The sequence below is a fragment of the Ornithodoros turicata genome, chromosome 1 (assembly GCF_037126465.1).
Source record: "Ornithodoros turicata isolate Travis chromosome 1, ASM3712646v1, whole genome shotgun sequence".
NCBI lineage: Eukaryota > Metazoa > Arthropoda > Arachnida > Ixodida > Argasidae > Ornithodoros > Ornithodoros turicata.
The window spans coordinates 170219083-170236410 of NC_088201.1; the positions used below are offsets into that span (position 1 = coordinate 170219083).

At 45.2% G+C, this 17328-nt stretch overlaps 2 protein-coding genes and 1 non-coding gene across 3 annotated transcripts; 1 reads left to right on the forward strand and 2 right to left on the reverse strand.

Annotated features, from left to right (window-relative positions):
• Positions 1–3: 3 nt before the first annotated feature.
• Positions 4–1063, forward strand: LOC135378785 (histone H3). Its single transcript, XM_064611869.1, has one exon. The coding sequence runs from the start codon at positions 291–293 to the stop codon at positions 699–701; it is 411 nt and encodes a 136-aa protein (XP_064467939.1). The 5' UTR covers positions 4–290; the 3' UTR covers positions 702–1063.
• Positions 1064–1414: 351 nt separating this feature from the next.
• Positions 1415–1964, reverse strand: LOC135378787 (histone H2A-like). The gene has a single exon (XM_064611871.1). The coding sequence runs from the start codon at positions 1894–1896 to the stop codon at positions 1522–1524; it is 375 nt and encodes a 124-aa protein (XP_064467941.1). The 5' UTR covers positions 1897–1964; the 3' UTR covers positions 1415–1521.
• A 7827-nt stretch (positions 1965–9791) lies between these two features.
• Positions 9792–9910, reverse strand: LOC135379806 (5S ribosomal RNA). The gene has a single exon (XR_010419261.1). It is a non-coding gene; the product is annotated as a 5S ribosomal RNA (ribosomal RNA).
• Between the last annotated feature and the right edge of the window lie 7418 nt (positions 9911–17328).

Sequence of the window (17328 nt, forward strand, 5' to 3'; positions counted from 1 at the left end):
AGAAGGGCTGTGCATCAGTAGATAAATGAAGGAAGGACAGGCAGACGCACACGGTGACAGATTACGCAAATTGAAACAATGACAGAGAATTAATTTAAAAAGGGCAGCGATCGTCGCGGGAGCAGCATATCGCGCGCCGCGGCCGCCGGCATTCTGGCGACCTGCAGCTGCTCCCCGATTGGTCGGCGCGGCGAGCAATCGTGCCGTGGACGTGGGAGCCCCTCAGTTGAAGTCGTCCCAGCGTCGCGGCACACCGTTTTCGTTGAGTCCCGGCTACAGCACAGGCTAGAATGGCACGTACCAAGCAGACTGCTCGTAAGAGTACCGGTGGCAAGGCACCCAGGAAGCAGCTGGCCACCAAGGCTGCAAGGAAGAGCGCGCCGGCCACCGGAGGCGTCAAGAAACCTCACAGGTACAGGCCCGGCACGGTCGCCCTGCGTGAAATCCGCCGTTACCAGAAGTCCACGGAGCTGCTCATCCGCAAGCTGCCCTTCCAGCGGCTGGTCCGCGAAATCGCCCAGGATTTCAAGACCGACCTGCGCTTCCAGAGCTCCGCCGTGATGGCACTGCAGGAGGCCAGCGAAGCCTACCTTGTCGGCCTGTTCGAGGACACCAACCTGTGCGCCATCCACGCCAAGCGCGTCACCATCATGCCAAAGGACATCCAGCTGGCTCGTCGCATCCGCGGCGAACGTGCTTAGACGGCCCGCTTCGACACAGCAGCAACAACAACAAACAAACGGCCCTCTTCAGGGCCACCCAATTGCTTACTGCAAAGGCTTTGCACTGCGTTGAAACCCAAACGCGAGCTGTTGGATGCGCATAAGAGCAAGTAAGTTTTGCTGGGGGCACATTTCTTGGGCTGGCGTGAGCACGGGGCCTTTATTGTCGTGCGTGGCGCGCGCTCTTCGTAGTGCTCTCGTTGTCCCAAACGCCCAAGGAGTTTGCCGCCAGCGAAACGGGAAGCGAACGTTTCCCATGATGCTCATAAGCGACAGCGCTAATAAACAGAAGGAAAGGTGCCTTTTTTTTTTTACACGCGCCAAAGCGGTGTGTTTTGTTCCATCAGGTTTTTAAAAATTTAAAGCGGATCCCTCAGCTGCATAGGTGATTGAATAACTGACTAAATAAATGAATGAAGGAATGAATAATAAAACGAGTGAACGGGAAGCGCGGCATTCGACCGACCGCTCCGGAATTCCGAGAGCCGCCAGCCATGGCGCGGTTCTGTCTGTATGTTGACGCGCTTTTGCACAAAAGGGGACGGCGAGAAGACCAGGTTACCGTTAACAAGACAGACGACGACTAATATTAACGATAAATAAATAAAGGGGTGGGAGGTAACGTTGTCACCACTCGAGCGACAGGAAAAGGCGCAAACGCGCCGTCATGCATGCAAGAAACAGGACACAAAGCAGATTCAGGGTTTTTTCTACTCGCAGTGCGCTAGCCCACCGTGACAAACATGTGGTGGTCCTGAAAAGGACCGTTTTGTGTTCTTCCTCGCGGTGTCCGGTAGGCTTAGGCCTTCTTCTCCGTCTTCTTGGGCAGGAGGACGGCCTGGATGTTGGGCAACACGCCACCCTGCGCGATGGTGACGCCCGACAGCAGCTTGTTCAACTCCTCGTCGTTGCGGATGGCCAGCTGGAGGTGACGGGGGATGATCCTCGTCTTCTTGTTGTCGCGAGCGGCGTTGCCCGCCAACTCGAGCACTTCAGCAGCGAGGTATTCGAGCACGGCGGCCAGGTAAACGGGGGCGCCTGCTCCCACACGCTCGGCGTAGTTGCCCTTGCGCAGGAGACGATGAATACGACCGACGGGAAACTGGAGCCCTGCCCTGCTGGACCGGGTCTTGCTCTTTCCCTTGGCTTTTCCACCTTTTCCACGACCTGACATGATGTTGACGCTAGAGAGGTTAACGACAGACTGGCCGAAGCCACTAAGCAATGCTGGCGAGCATTTTGCGGCGCCGGCCGGCATTCGGGAGACGCGCGGTCACGTGGCGGAGAAAGCGCACCAATGGCGGGCCGCTCACGGCGCGACTGAGCCCGGCGGGAAGCAGCGAATGGCGTTCCCGCGTACGGTTCCCCGAAAAGCAAGGCTTGCAGCGAGCGACGGGCGGTTCGAGAAGGGAAACGGGCATTCCTCTCCGAGTACGTTGCTGGAAGCACTGCCATCATGCCACCCCAACCTTCGGGCAAAGCGGTCAAGAAGGCCGGCTAGGCGCAGAAGAGGCGGCGTCACGGCGGGTCACGTTGTTCTGAGCTCCGTGTTCCAGCGAAGTTTGTGGCGTTTCTTCTGTGTGTGGAGCTCTTTCCTTTGTGCGTGGACATCTATGAATACTTCAGGCATGTAAGGTAAGCAAAATTTCCGTTCGCACTGCTACAATAATGTCAGAACTTGAGTTTTTGTTAATCGTGTTAGGCCTACTAAGGTAGTAAACAGAGGCAGCTCGGCCGCCGCCGAAAGATGGTCCCGTCCCGCCGTGGGTTCGATCCCCGGCAGGGCAGGTTCCTTTTTTTCTCATTTTTTTTTTCTTTTTTTTCTTTCCTTTTGTTTTTGCTTTTGACTAAAGTTTTCTAGAATAAAATAACAGGAAAATTGAAAAAAAAGTTCTTTGTAGACTAAAATGAACCAGATTAGGGCGGTCAGGCCGCTGGTTTTTACTATCGCTTTACCACGTGGAGTAGCGCTCGACGACCTAGCAGAAGCTTTGGTAGCAAAGAGGAGATATGAAGATTTTGAAAGGGTGTCACACTACGGTTTCGGTCGGTATGAAATTAAAACGAAGACTGAAAAGATTGCAGAGGACTTAGCAAAAGAGTCGACCATTGTAGTCAAAGGGACAGAGTATAAACTTAACTATTTGGGATACCGAACTACCAGAATATCGGTGTTTTATTATCCTGTAGACGAACACAGTAGCTTTTTGGAAAGTGCGTTGGCCCAGTATGGAAAAATTGTGAAAGTACAAGAGGCCATGTACAAAAAGCATAAACAATGGGGGAGTGGCGTCTTTCAAGTATACATGGAAATGGAGAAAAGCGTCCCGAATTACCTCAAGGTAAATGCTGGGAATCGTAGCTTTGTCGTCCAGTGCGAGTACCAGGGAGTCACTCGAGTGTGCCGGAAGTGCGGACGGCAGGGTCATCTAAACAGTAATTGCAATACGCCAAAATGCACACGTTGTGGGATATTCGGCCATGCGTCGTGCAATGACCCCTGCCCGAGATGTCGAGGCGATCACCCAGTAACCGAGTGTAGGCAAAGGACCTTCGCAGCGGCCTTGGGCTACTCGAAGGGACTGGTGCCCGCACTCGACGTCATTCCGGACACTACAGATCTCGAGGATGAAGTCGCGGCACCGCCTGAAGTCGGAAAGAAAAGCGTAAATGAAATCGACAATAACGAACAACACAGGGATGTGCCAATCAATGGCGGGAGCGACGAACAGACAAACGAAAAACCCACTAGCGAGGAACCACACCTCGACAAAAACTCATGGCCCCTACTTAGATCACGAGATGATGATGAGGTGTCGGCGAATTGTTCAACAAAGATGAATAGGAAAAAGAGAGAAATACCTGTTATACCACTTGATATACAAGAGGGACAGCTACCAGTGAAAGAACCCCGAAGTGGGTCAGTAAGCACTGAAGAACCGCTTGACTTACCTACAGTGCAGTTTACTTTTGAGAAAGCATCTCTGGGTACTGCAGGCGATGCAGCACATGCGAGCAATGCCCTAACTACAAGGGTAGAGCGTGAGGTTGAGCCAATTAGAGGTATAACAAATGAAGAGAGCGAAACTGCCCCGGGGGAACAAGCTAATAATCAGGAGGCACCAAAACCCAAGAGGAAAAGAGTACGCAGAAAGAAACAAAAGGGAACAAAACAAAAGTCATCAATAGAAGCAACAATTGCTTTCATTGAAAGTCATCAAAACATGCCCCAGCTATCAAGCGAAACAGAATCAGAAAGTGATGATAAGTCACCGGCAGCTAAACAGTTTAAGAAAAAAGCAGAAAAGGCAGGAGGAAGTTCAGACCAATCTACTGATAACGAGGAGATTACACAAACAACGCGGGAACAGATGGAAGCAAACACGAGCGATTCAAACGATGATAGCTACCAAAGCCTGGCGTGGGACACGTCAGCTGATACGCTGGTTGGAGACAATGAAGGTGATTACTTACAAGATACCTTATAAGGAAAAAAAAAGACAAAACTTCTTTACTTTAACATGTCAGTCACGCCTATGATTAGAATTCTTTTACTCTTTTTCATGGCGCTGAACGACAGCTCTTTGAAAATAGCTACGTGGAACGTTAGGGGTTTTCGCCAAAAGGAAAAACAAAACGAGGCGATAGAAATAGCGAAAGAAAATAAAATTGATATCTTGGCACTTCAGGAAACGTATGTAAATAGCGTAGAATATATAAAAAACTTCGACGAGACTTTTAACGTTAAGAGCGCATGGAGTTTCTCGAATGGCAAACAAGGTGGGACAGCCATATTACTGTTCGGAAGTACTAAGCAGTTGATGATAGGAATGGAAAGAGACTACAGTGGAAGAATCCTATCAGTAAAACTTAAAACGGGCATTAAGATTATGAATGTATACGCCCCAGTGAGAAGCCACGAGCAAACAGATTTCTTTGAAAACCTAGATGACTACGTCAATGATACCCGGAAGCTAATAGTATTAGGTGATTTTAATTGTGTGGAGAACGAAATCGCAGACAGAAATCCACCCAGAGATAGACAGATCACTTACGGGGCAAGGAGGTTCATAGAATTTAAAAACAGATGTAATCTCATTGATGGCTGGCATAAGACTCACCCAGGCAGACCCAAAATGACCTGGAGAAGCTCAAGCTACCAGGCACGATTAGACAAAATATACGTTAGCGAGAACGTTCTTGAAAACCTTAAATCTATGAAAGTGGAATTTACACCCCTATCAGACCATGCTATAGTCTCGTGCTGCTTAAAAGATAGCAGACAGATACGCGGGAAAGGCACATGGAAGCTGAACCCCACATTGCTACAAGAGGAAAGAGTAAGTGGTGAGATTAAGATCCTCTTGTCAGAAAGACTAAGGGAGGACTTGTCGCCACGAAGCTGGGACGACTTAAAAAAAGAGGTGGCAAAAATCTGTAAAAAATGGGGCAAGGCATTAGCAAAGGAGAGAAGGCTGGAAATTAGAAGGGTTGCCGACGCAATAGCGCTATTAAGTATGTCACAGAACACTGGTCCGGGATTTGAAGAAGCGATACAACGGTTAAAATTAAAACATAGAGGCCTGATAAAAAAGAGATGGGACAGTGTAAGACTACGGCTGAAAGCAGAAAAGTGGGAATTCGAGAACTGGGCAAGTAAATGGCTGGTAAATAAAAGCCTAGGGGAATGTAAGGAAGAAATACTTAGCCTTACTGACCACCGTAATGGAGACGAATATAAAACCCAGGAGAGAATAGAAGACTACGTGGAAAAATTCTATGCATCACTTTACGGAAAGGAAAGTACACGATTAATCGACGAACATATTACCTTCGCGGGGAAGGCAAAGAGCACAGATGGGGGTCGTTTTTCAGAAGAGGAATTAAAAAATGCACTAATGCAGTTAAACGAAAAAAAGACACCCGGTGAAGACGGATTGACCCCGATCTTCTATAAACGATTTTGGAACTTAATTTCGAAACCATTCACAAAAATGATAAATGAAGCATTTGACAAAAAACACTTACCGGACTCTTTCAAAAGAAGCCGTATCACGCTAATATGTAAGAACACTGAAAAGAAAACAGATATCAGAGCTTGGAGACCAGTGTCCCTACTGAACACAGACTATAAAATAATAACAAAAGCCTTAGCAAATAGGATACAGGACTCGTTGGTAGACGTAGTTAGCGACACGCAGGGTGCCAATATACAATTTCGCTCTGCGCAGTTAAACCTAATAACATTAACAGATATTATGCACTGGGTAAACAAGTCAAACAACCCGGGTGCATTGGTCACCATTGATAGCGAGAAGGCGTTCGACAGAGTTGATCACTCTTACTTGTTTCATTGTCTAAAAGAAGCGAACTTCGATGATCACCTGGTTGAAAAGGTGCGCACCTTGTATGAAGGCTGTGAAGGCGTAGTAACAGTTAACGGGTTTAACACGAAACCGTTTGGAATAAAAAGAGGAGTGAGGCAGGGTTGCCCTTTATCAGCAGCATTATTTATCATCTCTATGGAACCCTTTATACAACTAATAAAAAGATTAACACCTGGGATACACTTACCTTCAGTAGGTATGATAACACCAGTGCTGGCGTTTGCCGATGATGTAACGGTGCTTGTTGACAATGTTGAGCACGTCGCAAAAATCTTGCACGCCTGCGAAATATACCAACAGATAAGTGGTGCACGAATAAATAAAGATAAGAGCGAAATTCTTCTGTTTGGTTCGAAGCGCGTCAACCAAAATAGTATATACGGTTTGCCGGTAAAAAAGGAGGTCAAAGTGTTGGGAATAACTTTCAATGGCGAAGGCCCTTCCAAACAAAACTGGAGCACGAAAATAAATAAGATGAAAACAACGATTGACCGGCTAGAGAAGATAAAGTGTTCAATGTTTGCAAGAATACAGATGGCTCGAGTGCATCTCTTATCAAAACTGCAGTATGTTGCCGATGTGCTGAAACCAGATAAAGATGATATCAAAAGAATCGACAAACTGATCTTCCCATACATTTGGGGAAGCCGCGTCGAACCAGTAGCCAGAGACTGGATGAAAAAAAGTAAAGAGAACGGAGGTTACAACATAGGTGAACTTGAACTCCTAACGCAAACCAAACATGTTAAATGGGCCCTCAAGGCCATCGAATGCGACAGCCCTATGATAAGAAATTTTTCGCGATATTCCTTTGGCGCCGGATTAATCACAATAGAAGGAAAAGTAGATAACACGAAGCCACGAGCAGCGAGTGTAAGGCAGTTTTACAGTGATGTGGTAAAGGTATGTAAGCAGCTGAAGAAAAGTAAACCCGGAGACGACGTTCGAAATCTGACATCAAAGGAGATATTAAAGATTCTCGAAGCTAAAAAGGACTTCCAGGTTAGAGAACCGATATTTGGAAGAAGTCCTAACTGGCTTAACATAAACGCCGAATTCCTGGACGGAAATAGGAAAACGTTTGCGTGGCGTTTCGCCCACGGTATCTTGCCACGTTTAAACTACCATCGTAACGTGAAACATACCGTAAATAGATGTAACCTCTGTGGAGGAAAGGAGTCTCTCCAGCATTTCTTCTCAACGTGCTCCTTCATGAGACCTATAAAAGAAAAAGTTAAAAACACATTAAGTATCGGAAACTTGAATTACGGAATGATACGCTACCTCGACGATGTACCAGGCAGCGCCTGTAAAAAGAGGCAAATTATATTGCTCTTGGTGGAAATATCATACCAGACATGGTTGATGAGATGTGGTGTTGCGCACGGAGGCAGCCCACCAGATACAGCCGGATTTCTTGCCATGATCAGCAGGTCGATTAAATGGGTACTGAAAAGAGAAAAAAGAAAAATGCAAAGTTCAGAATTTACAAATAAATGGATGAACCCAGCACTTCTATTGGACCTGCGCAACGACGAAATTTTTATCAAGTTTTAATTTAACTTTTGTTATTTAACCTTTTAACTACCACCACATCGCGTTCTTTTACAAAAGTTTACGTACCCTGCCACATTATTTTTAGTCCTTTTGGCAACTCAAAGGGTCCGTCACACGCTACGCCCGCCGTTTACTTTATGGTTATTTTGGCACCTTTTGGGCAGCGTGTTCTTCTCTTTTTCTTCTCTTTTTCTTTTCTATTTTTCCGTTATGCCGGCCATTTCTTTTTTGGTTATTTTGGCTTCCCTCGGGCAACGGCTTCTTATCCTTTTTTTTCGCGGACATAATCATTCACCTTCATCTGTCATGCTTTCACATATCATTGTCACACCATTATACTCATAACCTTTATATTTTTAATTATCTCATCTTTACTCACTTTTAACCCATCACCGTCACAAGTCATTAATCACCTCTCATGAAATCACTACTCATCACATCATAATCACAACCCACTGCTGAAATTACGCAGTGGGTAGCCAAAAAGAAATAACTTGAAACAAGAAAACGTACACAAAAACAGGTCAAAACAACAGGAAAACTGGTGAATTATGTCGTATATCACTCCAGCATGAATGATGCGCGGATGCATGTATGAAAGAGTGGCCCCTACCGCGGCATAACGCACGCAAGCCAGCAAATGAGAAAGGTGGCTGAAAAGCCACCATGAATGCATACTAGGCAATGGTTTTAAGCCCCTGTAGAAGTATGAAAGAGTGGCCCCTGTCGCGGAATAATTTCACATAAGCCAGCAAATGTGTGCTTTTTATTCTTTTATAATTTTTCTGGCATGAAAGAGTGGCCGCTGCGGAGGCATAACGCTTCGCAAGCCAGTGAATGAGGGGCGACTGTCGCGGCGTAAAGCACACAGCCAGCCAGCGAATGACAATTTTTTTTCTTTTTAGTTCATTCTCTTTTTCTTTCCAGGGGCGATAACAAAACCAAATAGCCATGAATGAATGTGTGAATGAATGAAGTATGCATGGAAAATGTGGCTTTGCCCATTGTGTAAATGCGTGTTTGAATGACATGTTTTTCTGGAGCGTACGACGATCACTAAAGCCTCTTCCTCGAGTTCTATTTTGCAGGAATGAAAAGAGACCTGTGGCCCAACGTCACCTGGGCCCCCCCATTAATGATGAGTGTAGGCATATGAGCACTATTGCTCTAAAGCCTGATAAACACCTGAAATGGCGGCAAGGCGCAGAAGAACGTCCGTGCCACGGACAAGAAGAAGAAGAAGCGCAGGAGGAAGGAGAGCTTCAGCATCTACATCTACAAAGTCCTGAAGCAGGTACATCCCGACACGGGCGTTTCCAGCAAGGCCATGTCCATCATGAACAGCTTCGTGAACGACATCTTCGAGCGCATCGCTGCCGAGTCCTCGCGCCTGGCGCACTACAACAAGCGGTCGACCATCACCAGTAGGGAGATACAGACCGCCGTGCGCCTGCTGCTGCCCGGCGAGCTGGCCAAGCACGCCGTGTCCGAAGGTACCAAGGCCGTCACCAAGTACACGAGCTCCAAGTAAGCTGCGGTTCGACCACCACCCAGAACAACCAAAGGCCCTTTTCAGGGCCACCCCAAATGCTTTCCGCAGGGGCGGAGCGTTCTTGCGTGACATGTAGAAAAAACCCAAAATGCTCTTGTGTGTGTGTGTCTCTGTCTGTGCGCGCCTGACTCTTTGCTTTTTTCTTTATTCGTTTGCGTACGTACGCATGTATGTATGTATTTATTTATTTATTTACTGCTGTGCTCTCTTTTCTTTCGTGTGGTGCGACGCCACGGCAGAATAATAATAATAATAGTAATAAAGAGGGAGCGACACAAATAAATTAGCAGACAAGCGGGAGTGATACAAAAAAAAAAAAAAAAAAAACAGAATACAAACAAGCAAGCAAGCAAGCAACCAACCAACCAACCAACACATAAATAAATAAATACACAAACACAATGCGCACGAAACTGCAAACCGTTGCGCTCGCGCCAATGGCGCGCGGAGTGCGAAAACAATAGTGGAAATTAAAGGAAGAGAGAGAAAGAATAACAGGAGGCACTGTTGCAGGCAGCGAAAATCATGCGGACACAGTGAATGACTAGGAAAAAAAAAGAAAAGAGAAAAGGATGCCATCAGCACTCGGTGTTCCCAGGTGGTCTCCCTCCCAAGTACTGACCGAGCCCAATGCTGCTTAGCTTCGGTGATCGGACGAGAACCGGCGTATTCAGCATGGTATGGCCGATGGCGAGAGGGCATGCTTAACTGCACGAATTGTATCGTGCGCTGGCGGACGAAGCGCAGTTGAACGCGCTTTTCTTGAACAGAGAAGGATGCCAGTGAAAAGGTTAGCCAGCCACGGTACTCGAACCAACGCCTTGCGCATTTGGTTGTACCCTGCGCGCTATTACGTTGGTATTTCGGCGGAGAAATAAACGGAGCACCTCGCGCCTCGTTTGTGGGGCTACTGCATGGTTACGTGCAATGATAACAGCTGTCATGTTAGTGACGAGAATACTAGCAACGACGATAGCAAGAAAGAGAGAAGCGGCGCGTAGCGGAAATCGCATGTAGAGGCGGCGTGGAGTCCAATTTTTGGAGAACGCGGCTGTACGACGTTGCGGTTTTTGGACGTAGTCGGACGGAGGGAAAAATAAACAAACAAACTATTGGAGCAGGTAGCGAGGAGCGTGGGAAAGACGGCGAGAGCGCGACGGCTTAGCGCAGAGGCGAAAGATGTCAAATTGCCGCTAACCAAAGGAATAATAATAATCACAAGAAAGGGGATGAGTCGGTAAGGGACTCAGCAAGGGTTTAAAGGGGCACACAGTTTTTTTTTTTTTTTTTTTTTTTTTTTTTTTTTTTTTTTTTTTTAAGTTTCGGGGGTGTCTTACTTTTGCCAAAAGTGAGAAGTCTGAAAATCGACTTTTTTGAAACCGAGTTTTCGGAAAAAGCACTGGTGAAAATAGCGTGATGATACAGTCAGCAGAACTATTGGGGCAATAACTAAAAAGTACTTTTTTAGTTTAGGCGTAATCTGCACCGTTTATTTTCTACGAATTTTTCTTTTTTGCGCTTAAATACGTTGTAGACAGTCAACAATTTGTGTTACGCGTTCGAGACACGTGCCATTCGATAGCACTCGACGTTATACAACTTTCATTCTCAGGGGTAAAAACCCGTATCTCAAAATTTTTCTAACAAACTTTCTGGAAAACGGATCAGCAACAAGTACATTCACTTTGCAAGCGTCCTGTAGGCTCCTCATAACCGGGAGACATACGGTTCTTTGATGCAAAGAAAGTACGAAGGGACCTCTTCATTTTGACACCTTTCTCTTCATTCTGGGGCCAATTTTCTATTTTTCAGCATTTTTCGGAGTTTTCTGCTATAAAAATTCACATAAATTCACCAACTTGTCCAATAAAGTTGAGACCACAATCAAAAGATGCGTCATGAGATTTCTAAAAAGATCTTCCTCTGGATCCTTCTTCGTATCTTTAAGCGCTTTCGGGTTATTGTGGAAAAACCTTGCAGTTCACAACCAGGTGGTTCTGAGCACTTTTAACTTCCGGGTTGGGCAGTGAGAGACTAAGTCCCACGACAAAATTTTAAATTGGCGGAAAATAATGAAAATTTATCCTATGACGATATAGATTCGGTATTGATGGAGGTATTTAGTGTGACAGGTATTTTGCCTCGACTTGCAACGATTTTGGAGTACCATTCCTTGTAAAATAGTAAAACATGAAATCTCTTGCACCCACTACAGACGAAGAAAAGTATCTGTAAGATATAATGCTGAGTAAAAGAAGAAAATGAAAACTTATTTGTTAATTGTTCATATCGCATTAGCGATTTCAATCAAAACCTATCTATGCGCAGTGCAGAAATGATTACAGACGGACAGAGGGGAAAGCAGCCAGCATGGAGGAAGACGGCCGTTAGTATGTGTCATGGGTGCTTTTGAGCAGAAATGTCGCAGAATTCGCCTGGAAGGCGTTCTGGAGAAAGAGAGGAAAAATTCCAGAGAGCAAAGGAGCTGCAGGGGTTGGAGCCCGCGGAAGATCCTAGTCTCACAGTGGCGGTCATTAAAAGCGAGGTCGAGGAACTTTTCGCGTAAGAATGTTCTGAAGCTCGGGGACGACGAAAGAACCAAAGTAAAAACAGAAGATAACTAAGCAAGAAGAAAAGCAGAAGAAACGACGTTACCATGGCTTCGCCGCACGAAATTCAAGTGGGTTTCGCACGATATTCCGCATGACATTTAAAACGAACAGTTGGAAATGATGTACTTCCTTCCCTGACAGATGGTCTATGATCTGTCGAATATAATTGTTTTGCCCAGTACATCGTGCGCCTTTAATTTCGGATTTGCCTGCATATATTCTCAGCATGATTTTCACTGCACTACTTATAGCAGGTCTTTTGCTACACACGATGTAAACATGCATGCCCCTTTGCGCACATTTCACATAGATTAATTCTGCTCAGCGGTGTCATCCGTTCTCTTTTCTGCAGAAACTCGGACGTTTTCAAAGTACGGAGCTGCTTAGGTTTCTCTCAGTTTACCTTCTGCTATTCAATTCTCAACAGCAAATATATAATAAAACACCCGGGAGCGCTTTCGTATGTTGTACTGTGTCTGACTAGTTATTTTGTTCAAATTACCAGAATCTCTTCTGCTGTCAGTTCGGACTCCTTTTTATGTGAAAATATTGCATATATCATTAGCAAGAAGCACGCTATGAAGCTGGTCACTGCATGTCCATTATTCGAATACACTACCTTCGGACAATTTTCATTTCTAGAAACAATTCCTGTAGACCTATAAAAAACAATTTGATGCAGCGTTTTGTCTAGGGCACCTACGAAAAGGAAAATGCGGATTTGACAAGGGGCTTGCGATGACAAGCAATTGTCTAGCAGTTCCTACAGTTTGCCAATGTCTATGATGGTAATGGGAAAAGGGACAAGGCCTAGGGGTTAACTAAAACACGCAATACCAGTGTTTACACTCACTTGACGTCACATTGATCACACCCAAAATGTCACGTCCAGAGTTGCGGAATGCGGTCTCCCATTCCGTTCTTATTCCATTCACAGGAATGGAGATTTGCGATAACTCAATTTCTTTAAATTCCTCGGAATGAAAAGGTATGGTCGGTTCCGACCCATTGAATGGCTTAGCATTCCAATTCCATTCCGTTAATTCCTTCAATAAAACGACCGGTAAACATACTGGCAAGTCCAGCAGCGCTAGAGGAGATTGACATTACCAAGCACGGAAAAGGCACAAACACAAGGCTATTTCACTCTTGACCGTGTGCAGGTGCGGTGCAAAGGGTGCGAGGGCAGAAACCAGCACTTTGAAACAAAAACTGCACCGGGGCACCCAGACCATTCCATTCCCATTCCTAAGACAATTTCCGCAACACACACACACAAAAAAAAGAAAAGAAAAAGAAAAAAGGAAAAACTAATACTTCTAAAAAATGCACTGCCAGGCTATGAAAAATGGCACAACTCATTCTTGTCACATGAGCAATGTGCACTAGTTGTCGTCGGAGTTCTCTTTATTTATTTATTTATTTATTTATTTATTTCCATACGTTGAGGACCCCGAAGGGGGTATTAGACAACGGAGGGGCAAGAGATAAACCAGGAAAACAACAAGCAGGCCAAACATGCAAATAATAATAATATTACATGATGATGATGATGATGATGATGATGATGATGATAATAACAACAACAACAACAACAACAACAACACATAAACAGCAAAAAATATTTCAACAGATCTACAACCAATATACAACAGAAAAGATGCCCAGTACTCACTTAGAAATGACATTGGATGAATACAAAAGGAAAAGACGGTCGAGGGGAGAAAATAAAATAAAGAAGAGGTGACGAAAAGTGACGCTGGAGCGATCATGAGATATAGACGTAATGTTTGTGGATGGCAGCCTTAAAGCAGGCAGGGTCTTGTATGAAAACGAGTGACTCCGGCAGGTGATTCCAGTCCCGAATTGTTTCAGGAATGAAGGAGTACATGAAAGAATTAGTATGGCATTGTGGGATTCTAATCTTGTGAGCGTGCTCGTGACGTGAAGAGACATATTCCGCAGGGGGGAAAAGACGATCACGAGTGTTTCTCTTATAGAATACTTATGAAAAAGACACAGACGGGAGACCGTTCGAATGTGAGATGGTCCATGCCAAGGCCTTGTTTTAGTCCCGAGACGCTACAATGCAATGAGTAATTGGAGGTGATGAAGCGTGCGGCCCTATTCTGAACTGATTCCAGGGCTTGTATCAAATACTTCTGGTGTATATACCAAAAAACAGAGGCGTATTCTAATTTGAGTAGTACGAATCCTCGATAAGATAGGAGTTTGATGTGAGCCGGAGCAAGTACAAGATGGCGGCGAAGATATCCCGGGGTCCTGTTTGCCTCAGACACAATCTTATCAATATGCAGGGACCAACGCATTGTTGAATCTAAATGGAGGCATAAGGTATTTATAGGTGTGAACTCATAACAGCTGGGAGGTGTCTAACTGATAAGATGAAGAGACATGTGAAGGTGAACGTGAGAGGGACATGACCTTGCACTTAGTCATGTTGAGAGACATGAACCAAGTGTTACACCATCGGGACAACGGCGAGCAAATCCTCCTGAAGAAGATCATGGTCTGCACTGGACGCCATCCTCCTATATAGCCACGTATCATCTTTGAAGCGACCACGCGGAACAGTAACAACGGACGGCGAGGCGTCGAGCGACGGGCTGAGATCCACGACACGCCATGCTGATTAGCGAGCGATGCTTCCAGAAGCATCTGGGGTCGGATTCACAAACGCGATTGTAAGTTACGCTAAGATGCGCTAAGACGTCGTATCCTGTGACGCGCGTACGACGGCGTCGTAAGCGCGATTCAAAAAGCTATCGTAGTGGAGAGGGTACCCTTTTGACGAGGAAGAGGAAGTTGCTCGCTTCCTGTCACGTGCAGCTCGGAGATAAACAGCCAAAGGGTGCGAGACTAGGTTTTCGCTTTGGTAATGACGAAAATTTGTAATCGCACCTATAAGAGTTGTCCCATTAGAAGACGACGAAGTTGGTCGTCCCCAAATGTTTTGTTACTGCACGTGCTCTCGGTGTTTCGGTAGCCATAATGGATGCAATGCAGTCACAGGCGAAACGCGTTCGATGACACAGCAAATATACTCTCAGTATGTTCGTGTCGGGGAATGGATGGGTGAAGGTGTTTTGTAAGCGGTGTGTGGAGCCCAGTTTTGCAGCTTTAATGGCTTCTTTTCCCTTTCTTCAGACAATATGTATATTTCTTGCAGTCGGTATGCTATGATACATCAATAATGAAGAAAATAGTATCGGTTTAACTGTTCTATACTTTTCGTTGCTAGTACCGTGTCCAAGAAATTCACTACATAGACTTTCTTCAGAATGGCCCGTTTTTTCTGCATCAAAGTTCAATATAATAATCATGACAAAAATTCATTTCTAAATATTACCTAAGACGCAAGAGCTGTAACTCCTCGATCTAAAGGGCATGCTCTACCTTCCTAGCATGAAGGTATTGATACAGACTAACATCGAAATAATGTATTCAATTTTCTTTATATATACTATATCCTAACATTGCTGCATGTTTCGTCCGGATTCCTGAAGGGCAAAAGTGACGGTGTCCCCAACATACCCAAAACAGGAAAGAAAAAGAGGGAAAAGGCAGTGAGAGGGAAGCGAAATACACCTAACCACATGCAACTGTTCACTTCCACCATTATCCTTCGCTCTGTCTCTAAAAATTACTGACCCCTAAAAGGGAGACAGGTCAGTGGAGGGGCAGAAATGCAGTGCTCCGACCTACGACGGGGAGATAAAAAGTAGGTCGGGAAGGAGTGTGGCATTTCTACCCATTTTCAACATTTTTTTCATAGAGTGTACTAATACAAATATAAAAAAGTACATGCAAGCAAGCCAGCCAGCCAGCTGTGATAGGATACCGTTGAAAGTGACATTTTGTATTAAGCGTACTCGATAAATATTAATTGCTAGCTATTGCACTGTTGCTTTCTACCTGAAATGTGAAAGTGCGCTCACAGAAAAAGGGTCCGTTCAACATTCTGGTGCAAGCAGCAGCAGTGCAATACATAAAACTGCACTACCTACTCAAAAAAGCGCCTTGGTCCCAAACACGTCAGCAAAGACGTCCCGTGGACCTATCACTGAGATCCGTGGATGCAAGTTTGAAGGTTGCACAGTAACTCAGCTTCTTTGCTTGATAGGATCTGCCTATTACTTGCTCAAGAGCTTTTACCACGACAAATAGTGATACTTTGGACAGGGAGGTGTTTTCGTCACTTGGCTGAGGAATCAAGAATTTAAAGGGTCTCTGACCAGAAGCTGGAGAGACTTTTCCGCAGTGGCTACCGATAGAATACACAAAAACAACTTCACATACGAAAATGCATGTTTCAACACCTCGTAGTTTTTGTAAACTCGAATTTTGAACATCGCGGTTCACGCCAACGCCGGCACACCTAGCGTCAAACCAAGAAAAGGTACGCATACATAGAAAACTCATCTGGTCATCCCAATGGGATGACGTCAATCGCCCATGCAATCAGCGCGCAGAATGCCGTCACGTGATCGAGCAGTACAACAGCAACTTTCAGCAGGAACCAAACATTTTTACACCGATATAGTGTTGTCACAATGTCTGGAAATAAAAAGTATGTATATAGTTCGAAATCTGCGACCTGTTTTATGACTGCGATAATCCAATTAGCGACTTCCGTGGAAAGAAGAATTAGCTACGAGGCTACGAGCTACGACGACTTTCGGGATACAGTGCGCTGTTTCACAGCGTTAGTGTAGTGTGTGTATTTCCAAGTCCTCTTTATTTATATCTTTTGGAACAACGACCAATATATCGCGGTACACAGACCTCATTTGACGTGCCTCGGTTGGTTTCGTCAAAGCGAGATTTCTCAGCGGGCATTCAGTTCCGTACGACACTGCGCGTTCAACCGCAGCGGCAGGTATGGCTAGCAGCTGATTTTGCCAATCGTATTTGAAGAATGCAGACTATCAGACGGACCCCTCAGTTTGAGTACAAAGAACTTCCGCCTACAGCAGTCCGCAGTGCTTTGCTTGAATCTATCTTCCAAGACTGTTGCATCTGGACGTGACGAGGTTAGTGTCTTCTGTATAATTTATACAGATTAGGGATTAGATAGTGATTGCTCTCCTTGTGAGAATTACGTTGTGGCATGCAGATGTTAGGAGACCATTTATGCAACAAAGAAAAAAAAGGACGAAAGAAAACTGAAGTTTACGCACTAAATCAAACGATATATACTGTACAATTCCGAGTGTTGTTCAGAATGCAGCCACGCCTTTGCAGTAAGCAACGTGAAATGAGTAGTACGTGAAATGAAGATGTGTATTCCGCATCTAGGCGTAACATTTTAATTGTCACAGCAGTGTGCACCAATGTAGTTCATGACTTCCTTGGACAAGATGTGGAGTCAAATGTTGGAAATACAAGGCAGGGATCGGGTACAAGTTTTCTCCTATTTGTTTTCCTTATATTATGCAGCAAACTGCACATAGTAAAGAGGGGCTCTGGATTCTAAA

Excerpts from the sequence above, each read along its gene's own strand:
- LOC135378785 (XM_064611869.1), top strand. The coding sequence starts at position 291 with ATGGCACGTACCAAGCAGACTGCTCGTAAGAGTACCGGTGGCAAGGCA.
- LOC135378787 (XM_064611871.1), bottom strand. The coding sequence starts at position 1,896 with ATGTCAGGTCGTGGAAAAGGTGGAAAAGCCAAGGGAAAGAGCAAGACC.